This window comes from Schistocerca piceifrons, chromosome 5, assembly GCF_021461385.2.
Source record: "Schistocerca piceifrons isolate TAMUIC-IGC-003096 chromosome 5, iqSchPice1.1, whole genome shotgun sequence".
NCBI lineage: Eukaryota > Metazoa > Arthropoda > Insecta > Orthoptera > Acrididae > Schistocerca > Schistocerca piceifrons.
This window is the reverse complement of record NC_060142.1, coordinates 57528294-57552919: the sequence shown is the minus strand read 5'-3', so window position 1 is coordinate 57552919 and position 24626 is coordinate 57528294. Positions and strand designations below refer to the sequence as shown.

At 38.3% G+C, this 24626-nt stretch overlaps 2 protein-coding genes across 3 annotated transcripts in view; one reads left to right on the top strand and one right to left on the bottom strand.

The window, feature by feature from the left end:
* LOC124798578 (GTPase HRas) overlaps positions 1–21094 on the top strand; it is a 72263-nt gene extending 51169 nt beyond the window's left edge. For both annotated transcript variants that reach the window (XM_047262040.1, XM_047262041.1), the window contains exons 4-7: positions 8031–8115; positions 8193–8335; positions 8442–8602; positions 19987–21094. In XM_047262040.1, coding sequence (XP_047117996.1) covers positions 8031–8115; positions 8193–8335; positions 8442–8602; positions 19987–20061 — 464 coding nt within the window. In that variant the 3' untranslated portion in view covers positions 20062–21094. The remainder of the gene's footprint in view (positions 1–8030; positions 8116–8192; positions 8336–8441; positions 8603–19986) is intronic.
* A 208-nt stretch (positions 21095–21302) lies between these two features.
* LOC124798577 (glucosidase 2 subunit beta) overlaps positions 21303–24626 on the bottom strand; it is a 182106-nt gene continuing 178782 nt past the window's right edge. Inside the window, exon 11 of the mRNA XM_047262039.1 lies at positions 21303–22004. Coding sequence (XP_047117995.1) covers positions 21867–22004 — 138 coding nt within the window. The 3' untranslated portion in view covers positions 21303–21866. The remainder of the gene's footprint in view (positions 22005–24626) is intronic.

Sequence of the window (24626 nt, the reverse complement as noted above, 5' to 3'; positions counted from 1 at the left end):
TCCGATGTTATCCACAAGTTCATTTATATATATATATATTTTGTGAATAGCAACGGTCCTACGACACTACCCTGCGGCACACCTGAACTCACTCTTACTTTGGAAGACTTCTGTCCATTGAGAATGACATGCTGCATTTTGTTATCTAGGAATGTTGGTATGTTTGGAGAGGACGGCTTTTCACTAAGTTCGTTGAGCATGGGTGGGTAGGCTGTACGTAAGGGATTTCTTGGCAGCTGTCGAAGTGGAGGTATTTGCTGGTGGTTGGTATGTTTGATATGGACGGAGGTACTGATGTAGCCATCCTTGAGGTGGAGGTCAGTATCAAGCAAGGTGGCTTGTTGGGTTGAGGAGGAGGTAGGAGATTATTTCATTCATCATAAGAATAAACCTGATGTAAACAAACACAAATGCAATGATTGGTCAGCAGCCAAAGCACTGTTACACCGGTGGTGTTACGCTTGTGGAAGTAGGTCCAACTTATGTATTAGATATCTTATTATTATGTAACGGTTAATGAAACTTTAACATATTCTGATGTCTTAAAATCCAACTGTGTTTTTCTTAAGCATACTTAAACTATGTAGTTTTTATTTCAAAATCATGTGCAACTGCTGCAGTCTCTGTAAATGCTAGTTGTGCTCAGATTGTCATGCCATTAATATGTACTGTGAAAATGGCTGACATTGCTTCCTGCTTCGTAGTGAAACACTTGCACAGAACACCGATAAAAATAGTGAGAAATAAGTTGTTCTTAATGTTTTTCACAAGATCACAGAGAAATCTACTCTGAAGTTTTTTGAGAAAAATGTATTTTAGTAAAATGAGATACTCATAGACATAAAATGCATGGCTAAGTGGTAGTGTTGCAGGCCAAGCAAATATTTGGTGGTTCTGGGTTCGAATCTCTGTGTGGCCTTTCCTTTTGTGTTCAGTGCGAATATTGACATCATTTAAATGTGAAATTCATCAAATATGTGCTAATTAAAAGATACTTAATCATTATTTTCATGAAAATTCGACATCTTCTGGTTTCTAATTACATATCACACTCAAAATTCCAGTTTTCTTTGCAAACATAAATTCTCAATCATCGATATTTTATAAAAGATTGTTAATAAGGGTTGTTTAAGTTAACAAAACATTGTGGAATTAAATTCTTGAGAGAAAAATGGAGATCAAAATGGTTCAAATGGCTCTGAGCATTATGGGACTTAACTTCTGAGGTCATCAGTCCCCTAGAACTTAGAACTACTTAAACCTAACCAACCTAATCACATCACACACATCCATGCCCGAGGCAGGATTTGAACCTGCGACCATAGCGGTTTGCGCGGTTCCAGATTGTAGCGTCTAGAACCATTCGGTCACTCAGGAGATCAAATACTCTATATTTGGACTATGTCCACTGTTTTTTTACACAGATGTGGTCTCACAGGAGCAAGAGAGATAGGTGTCATAGAAACATCGAAAACAATTTTTACGTCATCAAGCACACCGAACAAACTAATTTTTACAGTTGCCACCATACCACTGCAATCTGTACCCAAGTTAGATTTGTAGCAAAGAATAATAAGACATGTAAACCATCACCAAGCTTTATCACACATCACTGCCGAATGCTGGCAAACAGCACGTCATAAAAGAGGAGGAGAAAATGTGATTTTTGGGTGACTTAATGGATTCTGTTGTTGATCGCCCCGTTATCAACATTGCAAGTGACAGTTTTGGATTCGGATGTGGAAGCAGTACAGAAATTACCAGACAACTGTCTGTAAGTGCTATCTTCAGTGGCTTCAACATTTAACTACATGGTGAAACACCTGCATCACACTTTTACCTCGCACATGGCTCATGCAGAAAAATTACCCTGTGTTTAAGCTAGGTATTTTGGTCGCTCTAGTTTATAATTACAGTACTATGGTAGCTAAGAATGAGAGCATATTATGTTTTCCGTCTGGTGATCCAAGAAGCATTTTGACGGAGTTGTCTATAAATTTATATTATTTCATTCTGTTTAAAAATTAAATTACATTCGAAGCTATGTTGTTTCCATGCATATCTCTTTCTACCTCTTAGCTGTAACTGCTCCATCACTGCAGGGTACTTGGACCACGTGGCTAGCCAGCGTTATTCAAGCTAAATGTGCTGATAAACCTGTTACTCTGTATCAAGGCTTAGTCAATGTGTGCATAACACACAGCATAAAGTGTATCCTAATTATTGTACTTGACTGTACTTGAGACAGCATGGCTTCCGCTCAGCATGAAACAAAATCCAATGAGGTTCCAGCAAATGTGGAAAAATGCATAGTGTAATGCTTAGATCTGTTTCATTCTTATGATGAATGCAGTATGGTGTTAAATGTCCTGTTGACAATGAGGTCATTAGATGGAGCACAAGCTTGAATTAGGGAAGGATGGAGAAGGAAATCAGTGGAGCCTTCCAAAGAAACCATCCCGGAATTTGCCTATAATGATTTGGGGAAATCAGGATGGCTAGACACTGTTTTGAACAGTCCTCCTCCCGAATGCAAGTCCAATGTGGTAACCACTGCGCTCGCTATCTTGCTCGATAGTTGAGGAGGAACAGCTGAAGGGAATGGAGTGGATGATGTTGATGTTCTGGGTATACAGCATGTGACCATTTAGGTATTGTGAGTAGAAAACTATTGAAAGTACAATTGACTGTGGAACAGTTGTGTTGCAGATTCAGAATAGGTAACTGAAGTGACAAAAATCATGGGATAGTGACATGCACATTTACAGGTGGCGGTAGTATCGTGTACATAAGGTACAAAAGGACCATGCATTGGTGGAGCTGTCATTTGTTCTCAGGTGATTTATGTGAAACATTTTCCAACATTACTGTGGCCACATGACAGGAATTAACAGACTTTGAACTGGAAATGGTAGTTGGAGTTACACACATGTGACATTCCATTTAGGAAATTGTTAGGTAATTCAACATTCCAAGATCCACAGTTTCAACAGTGTGTCGGGAGTACCAAATTTCAGGTATTACCTCTCATCGTTGACAGCGCAGTGGCTGACGGCATTCCCTTAACAACAGAGAACAGCAGCATTTGTGTGGATTTGTCAGTGGTAACAAACAAGCAACTGCAGAAATCAATATAGGATGTACATCAAACTTATCATGTAGGACAGCATGGTGAAATTTGGTATTAATAGACTATGGCAGCAGACGACCGCCGTGAGTGCCTGTGCTAATAGCACGACATGCTTGTGACCATATCAGTTGGATCCTAGATGACTGGAAAACCATGACCTGGTCATATGAGTCCAGATTTCAATTGGTAAGAGCTGATGGTAGGGTTCAAGTGTGGCGCAGACCTCACGAAGCCATGGAGCCAGGTTCTCAACAAGGCATTATGCAAGCTGGTGGTGTCCCCGTCAAGGTGTGGGCTGTATTTACATGGAATGAATCGATCATAGACTGGAAATTGTTATGTCTGGCATTTTGGAGACCATTTACAGCCATTCATGGGCATTGTGTTCCCAAACAATGATGAAATTTTTGTGGATGGTAGTGCACCATTGATTTGGAGAACATTCTGGACAATTCGAACTAATGATTTGGCTATCGAGATCACTCAACATGAATCCCGCCAAACATTTATGGGACATAATCAAGAGGTCAGTTGGTGCACAAAATCCTGCACTGACTACACTTTCACAGTTATGGATGACCATAGAGGCAGCATGGCTCAGTATTTCTAATGGGACTTGCAATGACTTGAGTTCATGCCATGTCGAGTTGCTGCACTATGCTGGGCAAAATGAGGTCTAACATGTTATTAGAAGCTATCCCATGACTTTTGTCATCTGACTGTATTGTAGAAGGACACTTAATGCTATAAATGTTTATGCGACAGTGTGGGCTCTCTGGCAACTAGCCATGCTAAATAACTTATCTGATTACAGTTAAGTGGTATAGTGGAAATTAATGAACAGGCTACAAAAGTTTAAAGACATCTTTGAAGGAAAATTAAACTTATCTGATTACAGTGAAGTGGTATAGTGGAAATTAATGAACAGGCTACAAAAGTTTAAAGACATCTTTGAAGGAAAATGAGTCTAATGTTACAGATGTCAGTTCTAAATTTAATGTATTCATAAACGGGTTTTGATCAATCTTTAATGGTTGCTATCTAAAGGAAACTGTAAAATATGGCACTAATAAGACTTCAGAACAGCCTTGGAATACAAAGGGCATCAAAACATCATGTATAAGGAGAAGGAAATTGATTTTAATGGCTAGGATAAAGAGCAGTATGACTTGATTTTATATTACACGAAAGACCGCCCTGTCTAAAATACAGTTATTAAAAAATTGAAAAACCTTTTGCCCTGTTCTGATCTTAAGAATTCAGATAAAAAAAAAAAAAAAAATTAAAATCACTTTGAGCAGTAGTAGAAGCGAAATCAGGAAATCAATTGACAAATGTGAGGACTTCATTGTTAAAATAAACAGACTAATAATAAATGATAACTGTTGGGTAGAGTAGTAATCGCTTCATTGGAGTAGCTTATGAGATTGGCAATGGGCAGTTACATATAAAGCAATGGAAGAAGTGATGCCACATACGTACAGGTATATCACCATTCCTCCATGCTCTGCCAAATGCTGTCATTAATTCCTTGAAAAGAAAACACTCAGGTACTTGATAATATCTCAAGTAAAGTATTAAAGTCATGTTCATGCATATTTGATGTATTCAGTCACATATACAATATATCACTCTCACAGGGGATTTCCAGACTGGCTGTGAAATATGCTATTGTCAGACACTTTAACAAGAAAGTTAGTAAGATAGATATTGGTTATTACCAGACAGTCCCACTATTTACTATCTTTTTGGAGGTGTAAGTACCATAAAACACCTCTTTTAAAATATGGTATATAATCTCAGTTCATTTTCAAGTTGAGTTCTCTTCGGAATATGCTATCTTTCAATTCATGAATCACATTTTACAAAATTTAAATGACAAAATATTGCCAAGTGATATTTTCTGAGTTATCAGATGCATTTGATTGTACATTTGGACAGTATTCTGATAGATAAACTAAAATCAAAGACCTTGTTGATATCTGGTTTCCATAGAATCTGATTAAAAGGTTGCAGCGTGTCACATTTGGAAACTAAGGTAAGGTACACAATGAAACAGTATCACCAGAATGGGGAATAATCACTCGAGATGTGCCACAGGGATCTGTATTGGGTCTGCTTTTGCTTTGTTGTAATAATAGATCTAGTATCATGTATCCAAGAAAAAATAATTTTCTTTGCTTACAATGCCATTGTTGTAAACAAGCGAAATATAGGAATTTTAACACCTGAAAACATAAAGAATAATATATTCTTGTAAATTAATAACTGGTTCTATGAAAGTGGGCTGCTACTGAACTATGATAAAACTCATTAGATGCAATTTTTTACTACACAAGGCCTGACTACAACATAAAACATAATGTACAAAGATAAATCAATAAGTGAAACAAAATATTCCAGTTTTTTATGTGTATTGATAAAAACTTGAACTTGAGTAATAGGCAACAGATCATCTTAAATGTCTCAAGTTCTGTAACTTTTGAATAATGAATGACATCATCAGTGTTTGGAGACAAAAAGTCAAAAACTTGACTTACTTTTGCTATTTTCATGTGAAGCATTCATCCACAAAAATCTTTGACCTCGTAACAGTGATGTAAAAAATTTAATACATAACTTATTTCAAACACAGACTGAAATCACATGTGCTTGACAACTCCTTCTCTATAGAAGAATTTCTGAATGTGTAGTAAGCAGCAGCAGGTGGTGGTGGTGGTGGTGGTGGTGTTTTTGAGTGTTCGGAGTAATCCTTCCTTGAGCTAGAGTAAAATACACGCAGAAAACACTTGATGTCTTCATGATGTGGACTCAAGACTAAGATATCCTATCCTCATTCCTTCACAATCTCAACACCCTCTCTCCCATCCACATTATGTGGTCCTCCACAACATGCCACCTTCCTGGATGTAGACCTCCACCTCTCGAATTCTCCATCAATACCTGTGCCCATATTAAATCCACTAACCCACAGCAGGAGCTGCAGTTTGAGAGCTGCCATCCCATCTACACAAAAAATCCCTCCCATACAGCCTAGCCACCTTTTGACGACATACCTGCACCTTTAGATGACATACTTGCAGTAACATGAACTTCGTTGCTCAGTTTGCTGAAGGTTGCACGAAGGCCTTCACGGACAGGCATTACCCCCAAACCTAGTCCATGAACAGGTTTCCCATGTTCTATCCTCAAACACCTCCAATCAACTCATTGACCCCAAGAATCAGCTACAAAGGAACACCCCCCTTGTCACCCAGTATCGTTATGGACTGGAATAACTGAATTATATCCTTTTCAGGGATTTGACTGTGTCTCATTGTGTCCTCAAATGAGGGACATACTACCCCAGATCCTTCCCACCCCTCCTGAAGTAGTGTTCCATCGCTCACTTAACGTATACAACATCCTAGTCCATCCCTAGGTTACTTCCATATCCTTGCAGTAGACCAATGTCCAAGACCTGTCCAGTCCACCCACCTAGCACTTCCTACTCCAGTCCTATCACAGGTTTATCCTACCCCATCAAAGGGCAGGGCACCTGTGACACCAGCCATGTCATACACCAACTCTGCTGCAAACACTGCACAGATTTTTATCACCACCAAACTGTTCCCAAGAACAAAGTGAACCATCCAGTGGCACAACATGCAGCTGAGGATAACAAACTGTTTAAACGGCTGCTCCACAATGCTGGCCATCTGGATCTTTCCCTCCACCACCAACTTCTCTGAACTGTGCAGACTGTAAATATCCTTGCAACACATACTTCGCTTCTGTAATCGACCTGGCCTCAGTTTTCAACAACCCACTGTCCCCACACACTCCACCCTCCCAATACTGACTCCCACGTCACCTTCAGCATGCGCCACCAAACACCCCCCCCCCCCCCCCCCCCCCCCTCCCAAAAGACAAATGTGCGTCACATGCCTAGCCCATGTACCTGTCACACTTCCCTTCCACATTCCTAAAGTATTATTGTCATAAGACAGGATCATTCCACATCACAGCCAGAGGTCACAGTTATGATTAGTGGAACATCCAACCAACTTCATTCAGGTTTTTATGTCTGTGTTTTGTGAAATGAAACAAATGCAACCCATTTCCATCTATTTCATTATTTTTTATGGACACAAATGTTAATGAGGACAGAAAGTCAGAAGTAAGTGCACTGTAAATTAAAATGTGCTAAACATGTGTGATTGCAAGGAGAGGAAAAGAAATGGAAAACAGTATGCATCAAGGATATGTGATCTTAGGTAATTTGTTTGCAATTTACAACTAGCATGACACTGGTTTAATAGGAAAATTGAACAAATTATTCAGAGTGGTTTAAGTTGGTCATTAGAGAATAATTTGGAACCAGATATGAAGAGGGGAAAAGAGTATGGATACATTAAACTCTTGAAGGTAAAATTCGTATATTGTGATGCAGTTGATTATTAATGACAACAGTTGATAATTTCACTGTTAGGAAGTGGGGAGAAGACTACTGAAAATAAAATTTAAAGACCTGTGCAAAAGTAGGGGAGCACCAGTGTTAAGAGCACATAGTAGTAGCTAAAGAACAAACCCAGGAAGCATGATAATGGATTGTGATTTTCAGAAACTGACAGAATAACTTGTGCAATTTCCTGTTACCTTTAGTTTAGTGAGTCACAAACATATAACTAGAATACTATTCTCTGTTCTGATAGTCACTAAACATACCTCTCTATAATTTGAATAACCGAAATTTGTTCTTCATTGAAGTAACTTTCAGCCAAATAATAAACTAAGTAACATAATATATATTTGATGACACTTTCATGGTTAGTTTATTCTATATTACTACATACAAATTATTTACAAAGTCACTGACCCTATTTACAGTAACTTTTAAGTTAACTGTTCTTCTTTACAGAGGATTCGTACAGGAAACAAGTTGTAATTGATGGTGAAACATGTCTCTTGGATATTTTGGACACAGCTGGTCAAGAAGAATACAGGTTAGTAAGAGGTTGTTGAAATTGAGCAGCATTTCATAGTTCTAAATGACACATTATGTTAAAAATTCCATTTTCAGTGCAATGCGAGATCAGTACATGAGAACAGGAGAAGGCTTCTTACTGGTATTTGCTGTAAATAATGCCAAGTCTTTCGAAGATATCAGTATGTACAGGGAACAGATAAAGAGGGTGAAAGATGCTGAGGAGGTACCAATGGTTTGTAAGTAATGCTGTGAACGATGATATATATATATATACATTGTAGTTACAAAATTATTCAAATTCTGATAACTATTAGAAATTTTCTTTTGTATTATGCTTTACAGTAGTTGGAAATAAATGTGATCTCCCAACTCGGGCTGTTGATATAAGCCAAGCACAGGAGGTTGCCCGGCAGTATATGATACCATTTGTTGAAACCTCAGCCAAAACGCGACTTGGTGTTGACGACGCCTTTTATACTCTTGTCAGAGAAATCCGGAAGGATGTGAGTATCACTTTGGGATCTTTCCTTATATTTGTGCGAGTGGCTCAGTGAAATACCAGACAAGAAATAAGAAATGATTTTAAGCTAATAGTGTGTAGTTTAGATGATGTATACGTCTATGCAAACTTCGAAAAGAGAACTTGAAATAGAATGCATTGGACATGTGTGAACTATCTGGAAAGGCAATGAAATTCCCGAGTACATAACACACTGGTAAGTAAAATTCAAATCAACTATCGGTCATGTCAATCGACGAGTGGGTGAGTGGGAGGGAGAGAGAGATTTGGAGAGATTCTGAATAAGTTGAACAGGTAGTGTAAATAAACATCCTAAGTAATATGAGTGAAGTTCTGTATTTTGCCATCACTCACGTTTCCTAAAATGAGGCATATAAAAATAGGACATATGTCTGTAATGTGTTTGACAAACATGCTGCTTCTACAGTCTGATTAAAGACCTAGGGCTGTTCCTATATTATAGAATAATGTAGACTTTGTGAATACTATTGTCAAAACAGCTTGTAACCCTCATGCTGTGGACAAAATAGAGAAACAGAGCTATCAAGACAAGTGGTCACCAACATACATTAACCAACACATTGCTTGGGTGTTGTAAAATGTACTAGAGCAACATGTTTGCAGTGGCATTTGTGTGATTAGGGTAGATATTGTGGTGCGATAGCGGTTGAATCTCTGACTTTTGGCTCTGTATAGTAGTACATTCCTGGCCATTATAATTGCAGTACTTCGAAGGGGGCATAGAGCAGACATCAGATTGGCATGAAATGTACTACATGTTTCAATGTGCAAATGATTAGCATTTCAATGCAACTACACAAAATAGGTAGGACTAATATCATCTGCAATGTGTATACAGGGTGTTACAAAAAGGTACGGCCAAACTTTCAGGAAACATTCCTCACACACAAATAAAGAAACGATGTTATGTAGACATGTGTCCGGAAACGCTTAATTTCCATGTTAGAGCTCATTTTAGTTTCACCAGTATGTACTGTACTTCCTCGATGCACGGCCAGTTGGCCCAGTTGAAGGAAGGTAATGTTGACTTCGGTGCTTGTGTTGACATGCGACTCATTGCTCTACAGTACTAGCATCAAGCGCATCAGTACGTAGCATCAACAGGTTAGTGTTCATCACAAACATGGTTTTGCAGTCAGTGCAATGTTTACAAATGCGGAGTTGGCAGATGCCCATTTGATGTATGGATTAGCACGGGGCAATAGCCGTGGCGCGGTACGTTTGTATCCGTGGCGCGGTACGTTTGTATGTATCCGTGGCGCGGTACGTTTGTATCGAGACAGATTTCCAGAACGAAGGTGTCCCGACAGGAAGACGTTCGAAGCAATTGATCAGCGTCTTAGGGAGCACGGAACATTGCAGCCTATGACTCGCGACTGGGGAAGACCTAGAACGACGAGGACACCTGCAATGGACAAGGCAATTCTTCGTGCAGTTGACGATAACCCTAATGTCAGCATCAGAGAAGTTGCTGCTGTACAAGGTAATGTTGACCATGTCACTGTATGGAGAGTGCTACGGGAGACCCAGTTGTTTCCGTACCATGTACAGCGTGTGCAGGCACTATCAGCAGCTGATTGGCTTCCACGGGTACACTTCTGCGAATGGTTCATCCAACAATGTATCAATCCTCATTTCAGGGCAAATGTTCTCTTTACGGATGAGGCTTCATTCCAACGTGGTCAAATTGTAAATTTTCACAATCAACATGTGTGGGCTGACGAGAATCCGCACGCAATTGTGCAATCACGTCATCAACACAGATTTTCTGTGAAAGTTTGGGCAGGCATTGTTGGTGATATCTTGATTGGGCCCCATGTTCTTCCACCTACGCTCAATGGAGCACGTTGTTATGATTTCATACGGGATACTCTACCTGTGCTGCTAGAACATGTGCCTTTACAAGTACGACACAACGTGTGGTTCATGCACGATGGAGCTCCTGCACATTTCAGTCGAAGTGTTCGTACGCTTCTCAACAACAGATTCAGTGACCGATGGATTGGTAGAGGCATCCACGCTCTCCTGACCTCAACCCTCTTGACTTTCATTTATGGGGGCATTTGAAAGCTCTTGTCTACGCAACCCCGGTACCAAATGTAGAGACTCTTAGTGCTCGTATTGTGGACGGCTGTGATACAATACGCCATTCTCCAGGGCTGCATCAGTGCATCACCCGCTGACGATCCTGTGTCTGGTTACACTTGAATGATTTCATTGTCACTGAGAATTTGGAATCCAGGGTCTGAAGAATCACAAGCAAGCCACTTTAATTTCTTCTGCTCTGCAGTCAGAATGTCAAGGAATTTTCAAAATGATCTCTCTTATGTCTCAAGTGATATTTCATCCTATGCTGTATTTCTTTCTCCCCCTTTTCACACTTGTTGTTTCCATATTTATCTTTCTGTACCTCATCTTTGGTTGGAAATTCTTTCAATTTATATCAAGCTCTTTCTGATGTGGTTGTCTACACCAAATTCCATTCTTCCACCACCATGTAGGCGCAGCCTTTTAAATTCAATATCTGCTGATTAGCCGCAATGCCTTCTTCATTTCCATTTTTATCAAAAGCTTCCTCAATACCTGTCTTCTGTAATGTTTCATAATTTCAATAACAGATTGGTCCATTTTCTGCAGCAAACCGGTTACATTTGGCAGCAGGAAGTGTTTTGAAACATCCAACTTCTCTGTCAAGAAGGCTTTTGGTGGGTGGGTGCATTGCCCAGGATTAAATTTACCTTAATGCCTTCTTTCCCTATAATCTTTTGGTATTTTTTTACTTTTAGGTGTGAAAATTCAATTGTACCATTTGCAAAACTAAGTAGCAATCGCTTTCTCATAGAATTTCCACAGTTCACCATGGTAACATCTTTGCTAACCTTATGGCCAGGAGCACTTGTTCCCCCCTTCAGAAGCTTTAGTTGGTTCAGGCCAAACCTTCCAAATAAAGCCTGTCCCATCTGTGCTGTATAAAAATTCAGGATTATGCTTCAATTTTCAACAAAATTTTCTGCTGCTTTTGGATCTGCTGCTAATTTTAAACCACTTAAGTCAAATTCGCAAATAACATGCCTTGCCTTGAAATTCTGTAGCAAGCCATTACTGCCTTTAAATGAAGACAAACTGTAAATTTTTCTTGGCTAAAAGTTTTGATTTTACGCAAACAGTTGACCCTGAAAGAGGGTTCCCTAATGCTCACTGCTGCAAAAACAGCTAGAATACTACCTCTTTAAGCTTTTTGTTTTCTGCTGCTTTCATTGCTTTTCTTGATGAACCCGCATCTTCATTTTTAAGGACAGACAAAGTTTAAAACAAAGGACTTTCTTAATGTCTGAAATAATTGTTGTTCTCTCGGCTAACTGTTTACCACTCATACCTTTGTCCAGTAGTTCAACGACTTTTATTTTGTCTGCAAAAAATAATTCACATTACCTTTTGGAATACATATGCCACATCGTAAATTAAAACACAAGCACAAAAGAAAACCAAAGATGGAACATATAGAGACAAATCAATGTTAACCTTAAGGTCATGACACAGTTTGATGTAGACTGCAGTGAATGGCGGGGACCAGAAACTCAGCAATGTGCATACTGTGTTAATTGTTTATGGGAAGATTTCATGTTTTATTATATTCGCTGTGGATTGATATTAGAGTGATAAAGCAATTTACAGTATACTATAATAACTATTGAACACCACCAACCATTTTAGCCATACACTACAAATTTCATTTTCCTCAAAGCTATCTATATAATTGCAGTCTGCATAATTGGAGTTCTTATGTAATTCTGCACTGTTACGTGCGATACCCAACTCGCCACTAACATGTTAAAAACTTGACAAGATGCAGCAGGTGTCTTGCCTGGATATTCCCAGTGTTTAAGCCAGCAAGACTTATTATGCACCTGTTCATTGCACTTACAAATTCTCCTTTTCACTGACACCTTATATGAATATTAATTTATCCATAGAGAACATCTTTGGAATGACTGATCAGAAAGTCTTGTGCATTTCACTCTTAACAGATTGCCTAAAGTATAAATCAGATACTTTTCTGTATTGTGTACGTTTGATGCAGTTGATGGATAACATCAGTGTAGAAGCCACAAATGATAATGATTGGACACATCTCGCGTTATTAATTTTTTAAAATGTTGTTTGTTTACTTTTACCTGTCACAATGGTCCTCTCTTGCAACCATTTCAAATTGTGATAGTCTCCCAAATAGAATCTATTAACTCCATGATGGATGTCTAGCGAATCACAGAAATTAAATTGCAATTTTTTTCTTGTCCAGTTTGACTGCAAAGTTACCTTTTCCAATTTCCAGTTACTTTCTTGAGGAAAATTGAGCACTTTTCATCTCTTGGCTTTACCTTCAAGCTTTGTGCTTAAGTTACCTTTCATACTTGTGTTCACAAAAATGAATGTTTTAAACATGTGACTTTCGTTGTGTGTTATGCTTCATCTTCCACTCTTGTTTGCAAATTTCCAGAAATCAGCATCACTTAATAGCATAGGTGCTAGAAACCAGTTATTTATTACACACCATGAGAGTGTAAAATAAATAAAATGTACAGAATTTGGTAGAATTTGCTGTTATATTACAGGAAAAAAAGTGTGATATTTTTAGGAGAATTTCTCACTGCCATCTGATGCTAGGCCTAGGCCCAAACTAATCATGGTGAAGTAAATCATTCATTCAAAAAGTCTGAATGGTTGCAGTTTTATTCATCAGTTACATATATATCCTGAAAAGAAAAACAAAGAGGTGGTTTTGTCAAGCCATTGTGGATAAAATAATGTAAACAGGTTGAAATTTTAAGAAACACTTCTCAGAACACATTGGCTGCTTCATCCTGTAAAAAACACTAAAGCAGCAATACATAACGAAAACAAACTTTTAATGCACAAGAGTATTATTTCAAGCATGCAACTAGATCATTATTAGTTCTTCCAATATTTCAATCTGATGGCTTCAAGCTATTATGGTGACTGAGGAATTCTGATCATAACACAATGATACAGGTCGCAATGGTGAAAAAGTTACCGGCAATAAATGCATCCTAACCAGGGGGGAGGGCGGGACAGGTCCCAAACTATGTGAGTATGAGGAGGTAGATGACCCTTCCAAGTTCCTAGAGTATCTCACCTGAGTGGGCTGGAGAAAAAAAAAGAAAACAGTGTCTAAAGATTTACTAGTAGAGTAGAAGGGTACAGTCAAGAAATTACAAGAGTAATATAAGAATGCTGTCACTTCTTGCTCCATTTCAGGGAAATTAACACAATAGCTTTGTGTAAAAGTCTAGGAAACAACATTAAAACCATATGTTGCAAACAACAATTCAGTTGGTGTATTCATGGAGTGCCAAGCAGATATCTGATTGTATGATGAGACATTCACCAATGAGGAAGGCGAAGTAATGGTAACATGTGCTATGAAGATCATTCCACTCAAATCTACAACTCTTGCTCAACAGCGTGATGTATATTTCTATTGTCAAGTCAGTAATCTAATTAAAAGACTACAAAGTGCTCCTGTAACAGTAACAGTAAGAATTTTCAAGAGAAGATCCAATTAAAGTACATTTGACCATGCATCAGCAATTCAATGCTCTTAATGTATGTTGTGAACAACATTTACGTTTCAAATTTTTCTTTGATGATTTATCGCCCTAAAAATGTAATGTAACTTCTAATCTATACTACTATGTAAAGACAAGTTCTGGTTAAACATTGTTACCAGAGACCTCAAGAAGCACTTGACTCATTTACTTCAAATTTTTACTCGGTACTCTAATAATAGTCGGACACAGAGTACACCCATTTAGATGCACACTGGGATACCTCCTTTTGCCCAGCATAGTGCAGTAACTAGACACCACGGCATGAACTCAGCAAGTCGTCGGAAGTCCCCTGCAGAAATATTGAGCCATTCATAATTGTGAAAGTGTTGATGGTGCAAGATTTTGTGCAACATACTGACCTCTTCATTATGTTCAGTGGGATTCATATTGGGCGATCTGGGTGGCCAAACCGTTTGCTCTAATTGTCTCGAGTGTTCTTCAAACCAATCGTGAACAATTGTAGCCCGGGACTCATCTTACCAGGCCATGGTTTCCAGTCATCTAGGATCCAACTGATGCAGTCATTAGCCCAGGGTCCCTATTCTGTATCTTTCAGCCAATCGGATCAATAGGCGAGCGCACCGAGCGACGTTTTCGATGCAGAGCCCCCACATTATTCTGTAAGCATTTTGGAAGCAGTGCTGTACATTTCTAGCAAACCAAGACGATTTTGTCAGTTCTCCTTATTCCAACCAATCAAAAGCAGTCTGCCGCAGATCGGCACGAATCTGAAGTTGGTAGCAGCCGACACAGGCATGCTATTCTTTGCAGTACCAAAACGTTTGTTTAGAGTACGTAATACTGTTCAAATTTCACTGGCCATTTGTTTCCAAGCATGCTTAATAACAATAGGATCTTTGGACTATATTCTGGAAACTGTCCTAAATGAGTTTACATTCCGGAATGGTGTGTCGTACCACATTGTACAAATACATCTACACTGGTGTCCAAAATTAAAGCAACAAACTGTCATTTCCCCATCCCATGTCTAATTCACAATATAATCATACAGATTGTCAACCAGTTGTGTGTACGATCTTGTTCTGCATGGAAGATGACATTCCGGTCAATGGACAACCTGCCAACGATGATGTCAGGGTACCTGTAAAATGAAGTGGGTAGTCCCACACCCACAATTGCTGTGTACACCATCACAGACTGTAGTATTGCCCAGAGAAGATGCCCGTCAGGCTTTCTGCGGTGGAAGGCCACAAAGAATGGAAGCTTGACAGTGGCAAACTGATGTGGTCCAGTAGCTTAGTGTGATTCATTCTATTGTTTCTTGGATGTGGCGACAGTTTATAGAGACCAAAACTGTGTACGAAAGTCCAGGGGAAGGCCATCATTTGGCTATAAGGGCACGACAGTATCGCCTTAGTACTGCATGATGACTGGTACGTGAGTTCGCAGCTTTCGATGGATGTGTTGTATAGAGGCAAGTGGAGTGCAGAAGGCTTCGGCAGATATCTGCTGTCTGCCTACTTCCGACACATCTTAACTGAAGGGAACGTCTATAGTGGAGTTATCAACATGCCACTTGTATGGTCAAACAGTGGGCTAGTATTGTTTTAACAGATGAGTCCCAATTTAGTCTGAAGAGTGATTATCAAACGATTTGCATCAAATGGTGTGGGCAGGGATTATGTTTACCACTTGAACCCCTATTCATGAAATTGTACGGGTGAATCGGCAAGGTTTAACTGCTGCAGGTATTGTGACGACATCTTGGGACCTCATTCACAGTTTTTGCGCGATGCTGTGGACCCAGACTTCACATTGATGGATGATAATGCTCGATCAGAGCATGGGTGGTTGATGTTTTCTTGGAAATGAAAGATACTGCACGCTCGCTCTCCTGATTTGAATCCTGTAGAGCATGCCTGGGATGCACTGGGGAGATGGCTTCCATCAAGTCAGCATCCACGAGCAGCTCTGCAGGAAGAATTGGCGTTATTGCCTTGACATGAGACTGATGACATCATACACAGCACGCCCTATTGTGGTCAGGCTTGTATTACTGCCAGAGGGGGCACACTCGATACTGAACACATTAACGAGTTGTCGGAATGTGTGTACAAAACCATTAAACTGGAAAAAATGAAGAACATTTTTGTCTACTATTATGCATGCTGCATTTGTTTACGTTTTGAATATTTTGCATTGTTTCTACTTTACTATCACCTGATTGTACTGTTTTGTGGTAAAATAAAAGCAACCTTGCAGGATTTCTGTTTGTTGCTTTAATTTTGGACACCAGTGTACGAAAACACTATTTTTTTTTTCAGTCATTTTTTTCTGATTTTTTTTCTGTTGTCCATCATTCATGACTGTTTTAAAAATTCATGGAGGTACGTTCCGTCTGTGCAACTAGTTGAAGTCAGTTTGTTTATTGCCATACGCATTTCACTTCTTTTATTTGTGAAGATGCTTCACAAATATATGAAGCGAATGTGTATGGCCTTCAATTAGTTGCATTGAAGGAATACAGCTCCATGAACCCGAAAAATTGTTTATGAATGTGTCAAAGAATAAGAAGGTGCACAGAATGTGGTTGTAATTTTGCTCCTAAAATCCAAACAATGAAGTAGACTGCGTCCCTGTATGATTTCATATATGGTGGTATAGTTCAAAAATATTATGGTGGGGGTCTTTTGTATCTGTCAACTCCTTTTAAGGATTCAATCACAGATAAATACTTGTGGCAAGAAAGAGTGTAAAAATGATTGCTTCTAGTTTCATTTGCAGTAATTTATGTAGCTACACACTCTTCTGTTTGAAGGCAAGTCAGTTTCAAAAATCTCAATTCTTTATTGATTTACTTCAGATTTTGTGCACAATACTCTGAATGTTTATTAGACAAACATAGGCTACAACTTTTCATAGACAGTTATGTACAAGTTTGTGTGTGTGTGTGTGTGTGTGTGTATGTGTGTTTGTTTTTTAGGGTCAGGAGATCACAAGCACAAGATTTTCTGACCACCAATATTTGCCAGTTCATCTAGTGTTACCGAGGATGCATGTGTAGTCTTCTGCTTTACACCCATCACAGATGACAGCCACTCATGATCATCATGGTAGACCAGAAGACTTTCTGTAGGCAATTCCAAAGTGGATGGATTACATAAATGTTCTAGATGTTTGTTTATAAAATTTTATACTGTAAAATTGTGATCTACACTATGTATCTTTGTGTGTCAAAAATCCATACGATAAATAAACAAATACCTCCTTTTTCCAGTGAGGTTTGTTTTCAAATTTATGTATTTATGTCCATACAGTCTGTGCATGGGAGACCCGCCAGAGTAGCAGAGAGTGCTAATGCGTTGCTTCATGTTGGGTAGGCGTGGCAGCCCTGGATCAAATCCACCTGGCAGATTAACGATGGGGCCGGTATGTCGGCCAGCCTAGATGTGGTTTTCACATCCTGCTATGTGAATACCAAGCTGGTCCCCATGCTCTGCTCCAGTTACACAGCTCACAGAAATTTGAAAAATGTTTGCACTATTTCATGGCTTACACTATACACCGACAGCTACTTACACTACTTACGTCCCGGGGCGGCGGCAGGAAGGGCATCTGGCCACCCTCTACAACTAACACTGCCGAATCCATAACACAGCTGATCCCGCTTTGAAGTGGGACAAAGCCCCAAAGAAAGAAAGTAAGCAAGTCTGTGCATGGGAATACTCAGTTTCTCATATACTAATCCCATGCACATAGTGCTGTATTGCTTCCAATCTTGCCATTCTCTCCTTAAAACTGCCTGCATTGCTGTCAATTTGTTGCATACGACTACTTCACTTGTCCTCATCACTATTTCTTCATGCAGAATAGTCCAATGTTCAGTACGGAATGTAACATGGTTACAGAGGGACAAGAAGCTCTTACAATTGTTTCAGTAAATACTACTTCAGTCTCATTCGTTTAGCAGTCTGTTTAAATATTGTTAGAATCCAGTGCAACCTTCTAAGATGGGCCGTTCTCTTTATCTTTCTTACCTGGATGTAAATTTTAGGACACTGACTGTACTCATTTTAGTTACAAATTGAGAAAGATGAACCACCAAAACAATTGCATAGGCATTTTAGTACTCAGCATGACTTCAATATTAGTCAGATCTGCTTCCTAACAGTTACTAAATGAGGTAGCACAGTTGTAAGATACAGGACTCTTACTTGGGAGGACTGCAGTTCCAGTTCTTGTTCAACCATCCTGATCTAGGTTTTCCATTACTTCCCTAAATGCCATGGTGGTTTCTTTGAATGAGCACAGTCTAATTCCTTTCACAAAGCGAGCTTGTGCTCCATCTCTAATGAATCCGTCATCAGTGAGACATTAAGCCCTAATTTTCTTTGCAAACAGTGGTTGCATTTCTATTTCTGACCTTAAATCACGATATTGAAGCAAAGAATTTATGTTCAGATCATTGTTTGTTTAAAGGTAATTTTCAAATTTCTAGTTCATTAATCCTGTTTCAAATGCTGTATAATGTATTACAATCAAGGAATCTCTCACAGTTCAAAAACTGAGGAGGAGAACTCTCATGTCTACCAGAACTCGTCTTTATCTTACTCAGACATTCCATAGATAATTCCATGTGGATTCTTCTTTATTGACAACTATGACTGTGCATGGTTTGACTGGCCACTACTTTGTTTTCCAGGAAGGATGTGTGGAAAAAATAATTCACCAAATTTTTGTTTATCCCAAGATATACATCATTATAAACTGCAACTGTACTCACATTTTCTTTTGATTCTTTAAGGAAGAGTCACATATAACCGTAGTAAAGAGTGTTAGGAGAAAGAAATCTCAGTAAAAATTTAAAAAAAGTGTGTGTAGAATCAGTAATACACAAATTTAGCCCAACATAAAGAGTTTACTATCTTTAATAAACAAGTACGTTTATCTTTCATAACTATACATATTTGAAGTCACATGAAAATGGAAGAAATAGTAAATTATATTTAACTTCAGCTGTTACTTTTACCCTATGTTGAAGTGTAAGCCATAATTAAACTTTGTGGCAATTTGACACTGTCAGGACCAAGACACTAACCTGAATCCTTGCATCCAGTGGGGAATGTTATACCAGTTCAGAATTCAGAGCCCACACACAGACTGTTGCATGGCTTCGGTTCATCAATATCTCTAACCTACTTTTCTAACTGTGCAGTCATTCTGTTATGTACCCTGTTGTATTTATCATCCTGGGAAAAACTGCAGCTCCAAGACGATTCGGTACACGAACCTTCACTTTACTGTAATCACATTTCCTGGCAGGTTAACACTGTGTGAAGACCTGGGACTCAAGACCAAATTTGTGCTTGTTGTGTGAAATGCGTTACAATTTGTAGAATATTTCCTATGACACACAGATCTAGGTTTGAGCCCTGCACCAGCTTAAAGTTTTAAGCTGTCATAATGTAAATGATCATGATTTTCATATAATATTCATCATCAAGTTCTAATGTTTGACTGACAGCTCCATATAGCCACATGCAAAAGCTGAATACTCACTCTGTGGAATATAGGAAATATACAGCAATCCAGGACTGAAAAAACACTCTTTACAAAAATAGATGCTGATATTGTTAATTTGCTACAAGATTCACACACCACTACAATCAAAATGTACAGTATGGTTTAAGTTGTAAATATAATTTAAAATTGTGTATGCACAAAGATTTTCATAGTGTTTCTCTTCTTGTTGCAGAAAGAGCATAGAGGGAAAGACAAAAGAAAAAGAGTGCGAATAAGTTACAGGAGGAGACAATGTTGTTTACTATAATGTACCATACAAAATGTGAGAATAGATTTCTCAATCAGTGTTGAATGAGTGGTTCACAAATAGCACCATAGTACAAGAAGTTGACAGCAATTCAATTTGAATTATAAGGTGCATGGAAAGAGTGGTCGGAGTGGACGATACCTGCAGTTCAATTCCACATTCCATTTTGGTACATATGTAACAACAAAGAGTGCCAGTGGAAAACAAACAGTATTCTTCCTTGCAAGTATCGCACAAAAGATTTTATTTTTATTTAGTGTTGCAAGTTTGGAGGCTATATGTACGTGAAATACTTCGTTGAACAGTGGCACATTGAGTGTTTTCACTCAGTATTTGTAATAATGTTGAAAGTAAGTTTGTTATTTTTTAAATAAATTTTATCTATTAAAATGAAAAAATTAGAAGAGGTTTTTCATATATCAAAGAACTTAACTCGCATGATTGTGCTTCAGGAACTTAATTCACATGTACAGTCCCGAGTGCTGACAAAACAGTATTCCTTGAAGCATTTATTTCATACAGGTTTATTATAGTAATGTCTCTCTAACTTGATCAGATCTAAGACTAAAGCGTTTCATCACTGAATATAAAAAAAGCTGCTGTATTTAAATTTTCTGTCTCAGACACCAAAGTAGTAAGATTCCTTATAAGCAGTCTTGTCACTGAATTTATATTAAACATTTAGGCTAATGCTCAAATTCAGTATTTAGACACAATTCAGTGTCTTTAAAGTTCTCTATTTTTAGGGGTAAGTTACCCACTTGAAAATGCCTGTGTCATTTGAGCAAAAAGTGTGGCATCTTGTAATCGTGTAAGCCATGATCTGTTTAAATATTTAAATAATTTGCAATATTTTTCACATATCTTTATCATAAATCTCTTCATGTATGCCTTACGTGTATCGTAAATTTTATGGAATATCTTTTGATGGTTTTTGAAATGAGTGTGAAAGTGTATGTACAATATAAAGTGTTGTTGATAAAATTTCTGCAGAAGTACCTCAAAATGAAATAAAGTTTTTATTTTACTGATACTTAATTTAGTCATTCAACAATGGAATGTTATCCAATACCAATGCTCGTTACATTCATTTCAGATAACAAGAACAGTACGACTTCAACTCAACAGCTAAACAAGTTTGATGCAAAGAAAAATTTGCTTAGTACTATCAAATGAAATTTAATTTAACAGTAATTATTTACACATTGCATACTGTAATTTTCCACATATTATTCTGCTGAAAATAGGATAATCAAATCCCAGTGTGCTGTAAGCCACATTTGATTTTTTTTTTTATAAATCATGAAACAAAATTAAAGAATGACATGCACAACTTTTCATTAAAACTGGTACAAATCAACTGCTTATTACTGTACGTTTTACACTCTACTTGCCAGTCTACTTGAGTGTAACAAGAGTTAATGTAGGAATTTTCCTGTAAAAAAATGAGTTTACTCAGAAACCGGTAATTAATCATGTCAGGTATTTAAGACAAATAACAGAAGGACAGCATAAACCACTTATTGAATAGTAAAAATATACTGTTGAAGAATGGCTTGACAGCAGCAAATGCACAACCAGTGGCATAGACAAAGCATCTGAAATATGGCAAACTATACACATAAATCAACAAATAATTTGCTAAATCACATGAAGAGATCAATAGTGTTTTCGCTCCCATACTTGAACTTACGTTTACTTACAAACATGTATTTCATTTGTGCTAATTCCCTGAACCACTCACTAACCCTTACACAAACATGAATGACATACACACGCAGACACAAATGTAGTCTGGCCCTTTGTTATAATTCCTCATGTGCGTGTGCATGATGTTCACTGAGCTGGCAAATCGATGGTGTTACAAATTCAAATACGTATTCACATCTGTTAGGTTCACTGACAGACCTGATGGAATTTTCTGTGCCACATATTAATTTCACCTGAAAAATCACAAAATAATAATATTTAGAATGATATAGCCTGCTTAATTAAGTTTTTGCTTATGGCATCTAAATGTCTCCTTATATTACCATCTTATTTTATTGTACAAAGAAACAAGTAGTCACAATATTATTTAACACCAACAGAGAGGCAAATGCTGAGCATGAGTGCAAACTGCTTAATAATTGGAAATTGACCCTGGCTATTTCAAAGGAATCACAGTTGCACCATAATTTAGGGAAACCGCAAAAAATTAAATATTAATGGCCACGTGGGAAACCATACCTTTCAATACATATGACTCAAAACTACGTGTTTGTTATTTCATGATTGAGGTGTAAGTACAAGATACAGCAACTTACACTTCATGGTGATGCATAACTTAGTGAAAGTAGCAGTTATTTTCAGCTTAATAATAATAATAATAATCATATGTAAATGTCGTGTGACTAGGGCCTCCTGTCGGGTAGACCTTTCGCAGGGTGCAAGTCTTTCAATTAGACGCCACTTCGGCGACTTGCGCGTTGATGGGGATGAAATGATGATGAATAGGACAACACAACACCCAGTCCCTTAGGATAGACATTCTGTTGTGCTGACCACTCGGCTAGCTTGGTGAGGTTTCTAAAATGACTGATAGCTGTATAGCTTGTACAGAGCTACTCACAATAGTTCAATGCATGGTTTTACTGGTTGTACGTGCAATAAATATTACGCAAAATGCACTAAAAACCCTTCAGGCTTTCCTCATCCACTGCAGATGTTGAATTTAAGCGACCTGCTATGGCCAGTATTTATTGTAGTTATCATATTGGCTAGGATTACCTTAATTCTATGAATTGCATCAATATGAAAGTCACATCTTAAAGCACGCAAATACAAATAAATTAGACAGCACAACAGAAGACCTGGATAGCCATACAAACACAGGTAGTTGGGGATGGCTATTGTCTAAGAAACACCCAACACTAAGGTTCTCAATTTAGGAGGAGGAGGAGGGGAGGGGGACTTTCTCAAAACAAAATTCAACAGAGAAAATATTTTTTTAACTGAAATTCACTGATTCGACAGCTGGGTGTAAACAAGCTTCCCATTAAAGAAAGCGAGCATTCTTTTAGACTCGAGACCATGACAGCGCTGTGTTGAATCCCACTCGAACTGCACAAAGCATAGGCAATTCCATGTCTTTTTTTCTTATATTGTTACTGTTATTTTTCTAAATGCACAAAATATTTGTTGATTATCGCGTTTATGCCAGAGCCTTTGTCTTCTCATTTTTTTTTTCTCTCCATATTTTAATTCAATATTGCAGTCGGCAGCAATAATCTTCAGTGTTTACGTGTTGCACATATGTTTATAGAATCTGTAAGGGTTACTCAAAGTTTAGAGTTGGCAGCTTGCTGTGGGTGCCAGACTGACCCAAGGTGACATAGTCATGATCAAATTGGGTTTACATTCAGGAGGAGGGGGGTTAAACATCACAGTCCTGCCATCTTAATTTAGGTTTCCCTCGTTTTACCTAAATACAAGGGTAAATGCTGCAACACTTAAAAACCACTCCTCCCATTTGAGGTTGAAACTCTTCCATCTTTAATGCTCCTTGTTGCCACAGAATGCAAACACCAATCTTCCTCCTGCTGTGATTGCTGACAGCACACAAACATCAAACCACACCGTGTTTCATGACAACACGATGAATAGAATCATATTAAAATATCATATAGAAAAATGTAAGGTTAAAAAAATATACATTACTGTAGAGAGTGAGAATTTATTGGGGCTTCAGAGTGCAAAGGTCACAAGTATCCAAATCATGGCCTAAATAAAGTAAACTGTTTTGTGATTCTTGAAGTTAGTTGACACATACGAGCCTAAAAGGCATTAGTAGTTGAATAAAACCAGAATTAATACTGACAGCAGCTCTAGAACATTAGTCAAAAGTTTAAAAAAATATAGTGAAAAGATAAAATGAACAATTTGTTAAGAGCCCATTAGGTAAGACTTCCTAGAACAACCAGTGCCTGTGGATCAAAACTTCAATCTTCACCATTTTGCTACTACAAGTAAAGTATAGAAAGCATTTTACAGTCAGTGTTGTGTCTGCCAAAACCTCGGATTGCTTAGAAGACAAATGCGGTTCATTAGTTACAGCAAAATGGTGCAGGGTCATCACTACGCAGATGACGGTTGGAAAGGCAGTGCCCTATACAAAGTCCACTAAGATTATCTTCTCATGGTAAGATGCATGAGAGGAAGAATCACAAGTCAAAAGGAGGGGTTTATTCTCCCTGAGCTTGTTTCTACAGGCAGATGACCAATGCTTGTGCCAGAAAGATAGAGTGCTCCTACATACAGCTACACCATCACCATTCTATGGTACATAACTGTTAAAAGACCTGGGTAAAAGAGTTACAGCCTTGGTGGCAGCATTACTTGACCAATTCCTGGACATGTCTAGGAACCCATATGAATGACACGTTGGTGTTGACATCAGTGAACGAGTGAACGCATTCCTGGATTCCTTGTATAGTCTGCCGGTAAACTGAAGAGAGAGCGAGCGAGTCCCCACTCTGCCAACCCAGCTGCATCACATGGCACTTCTACATGCTGTTTCACAACGT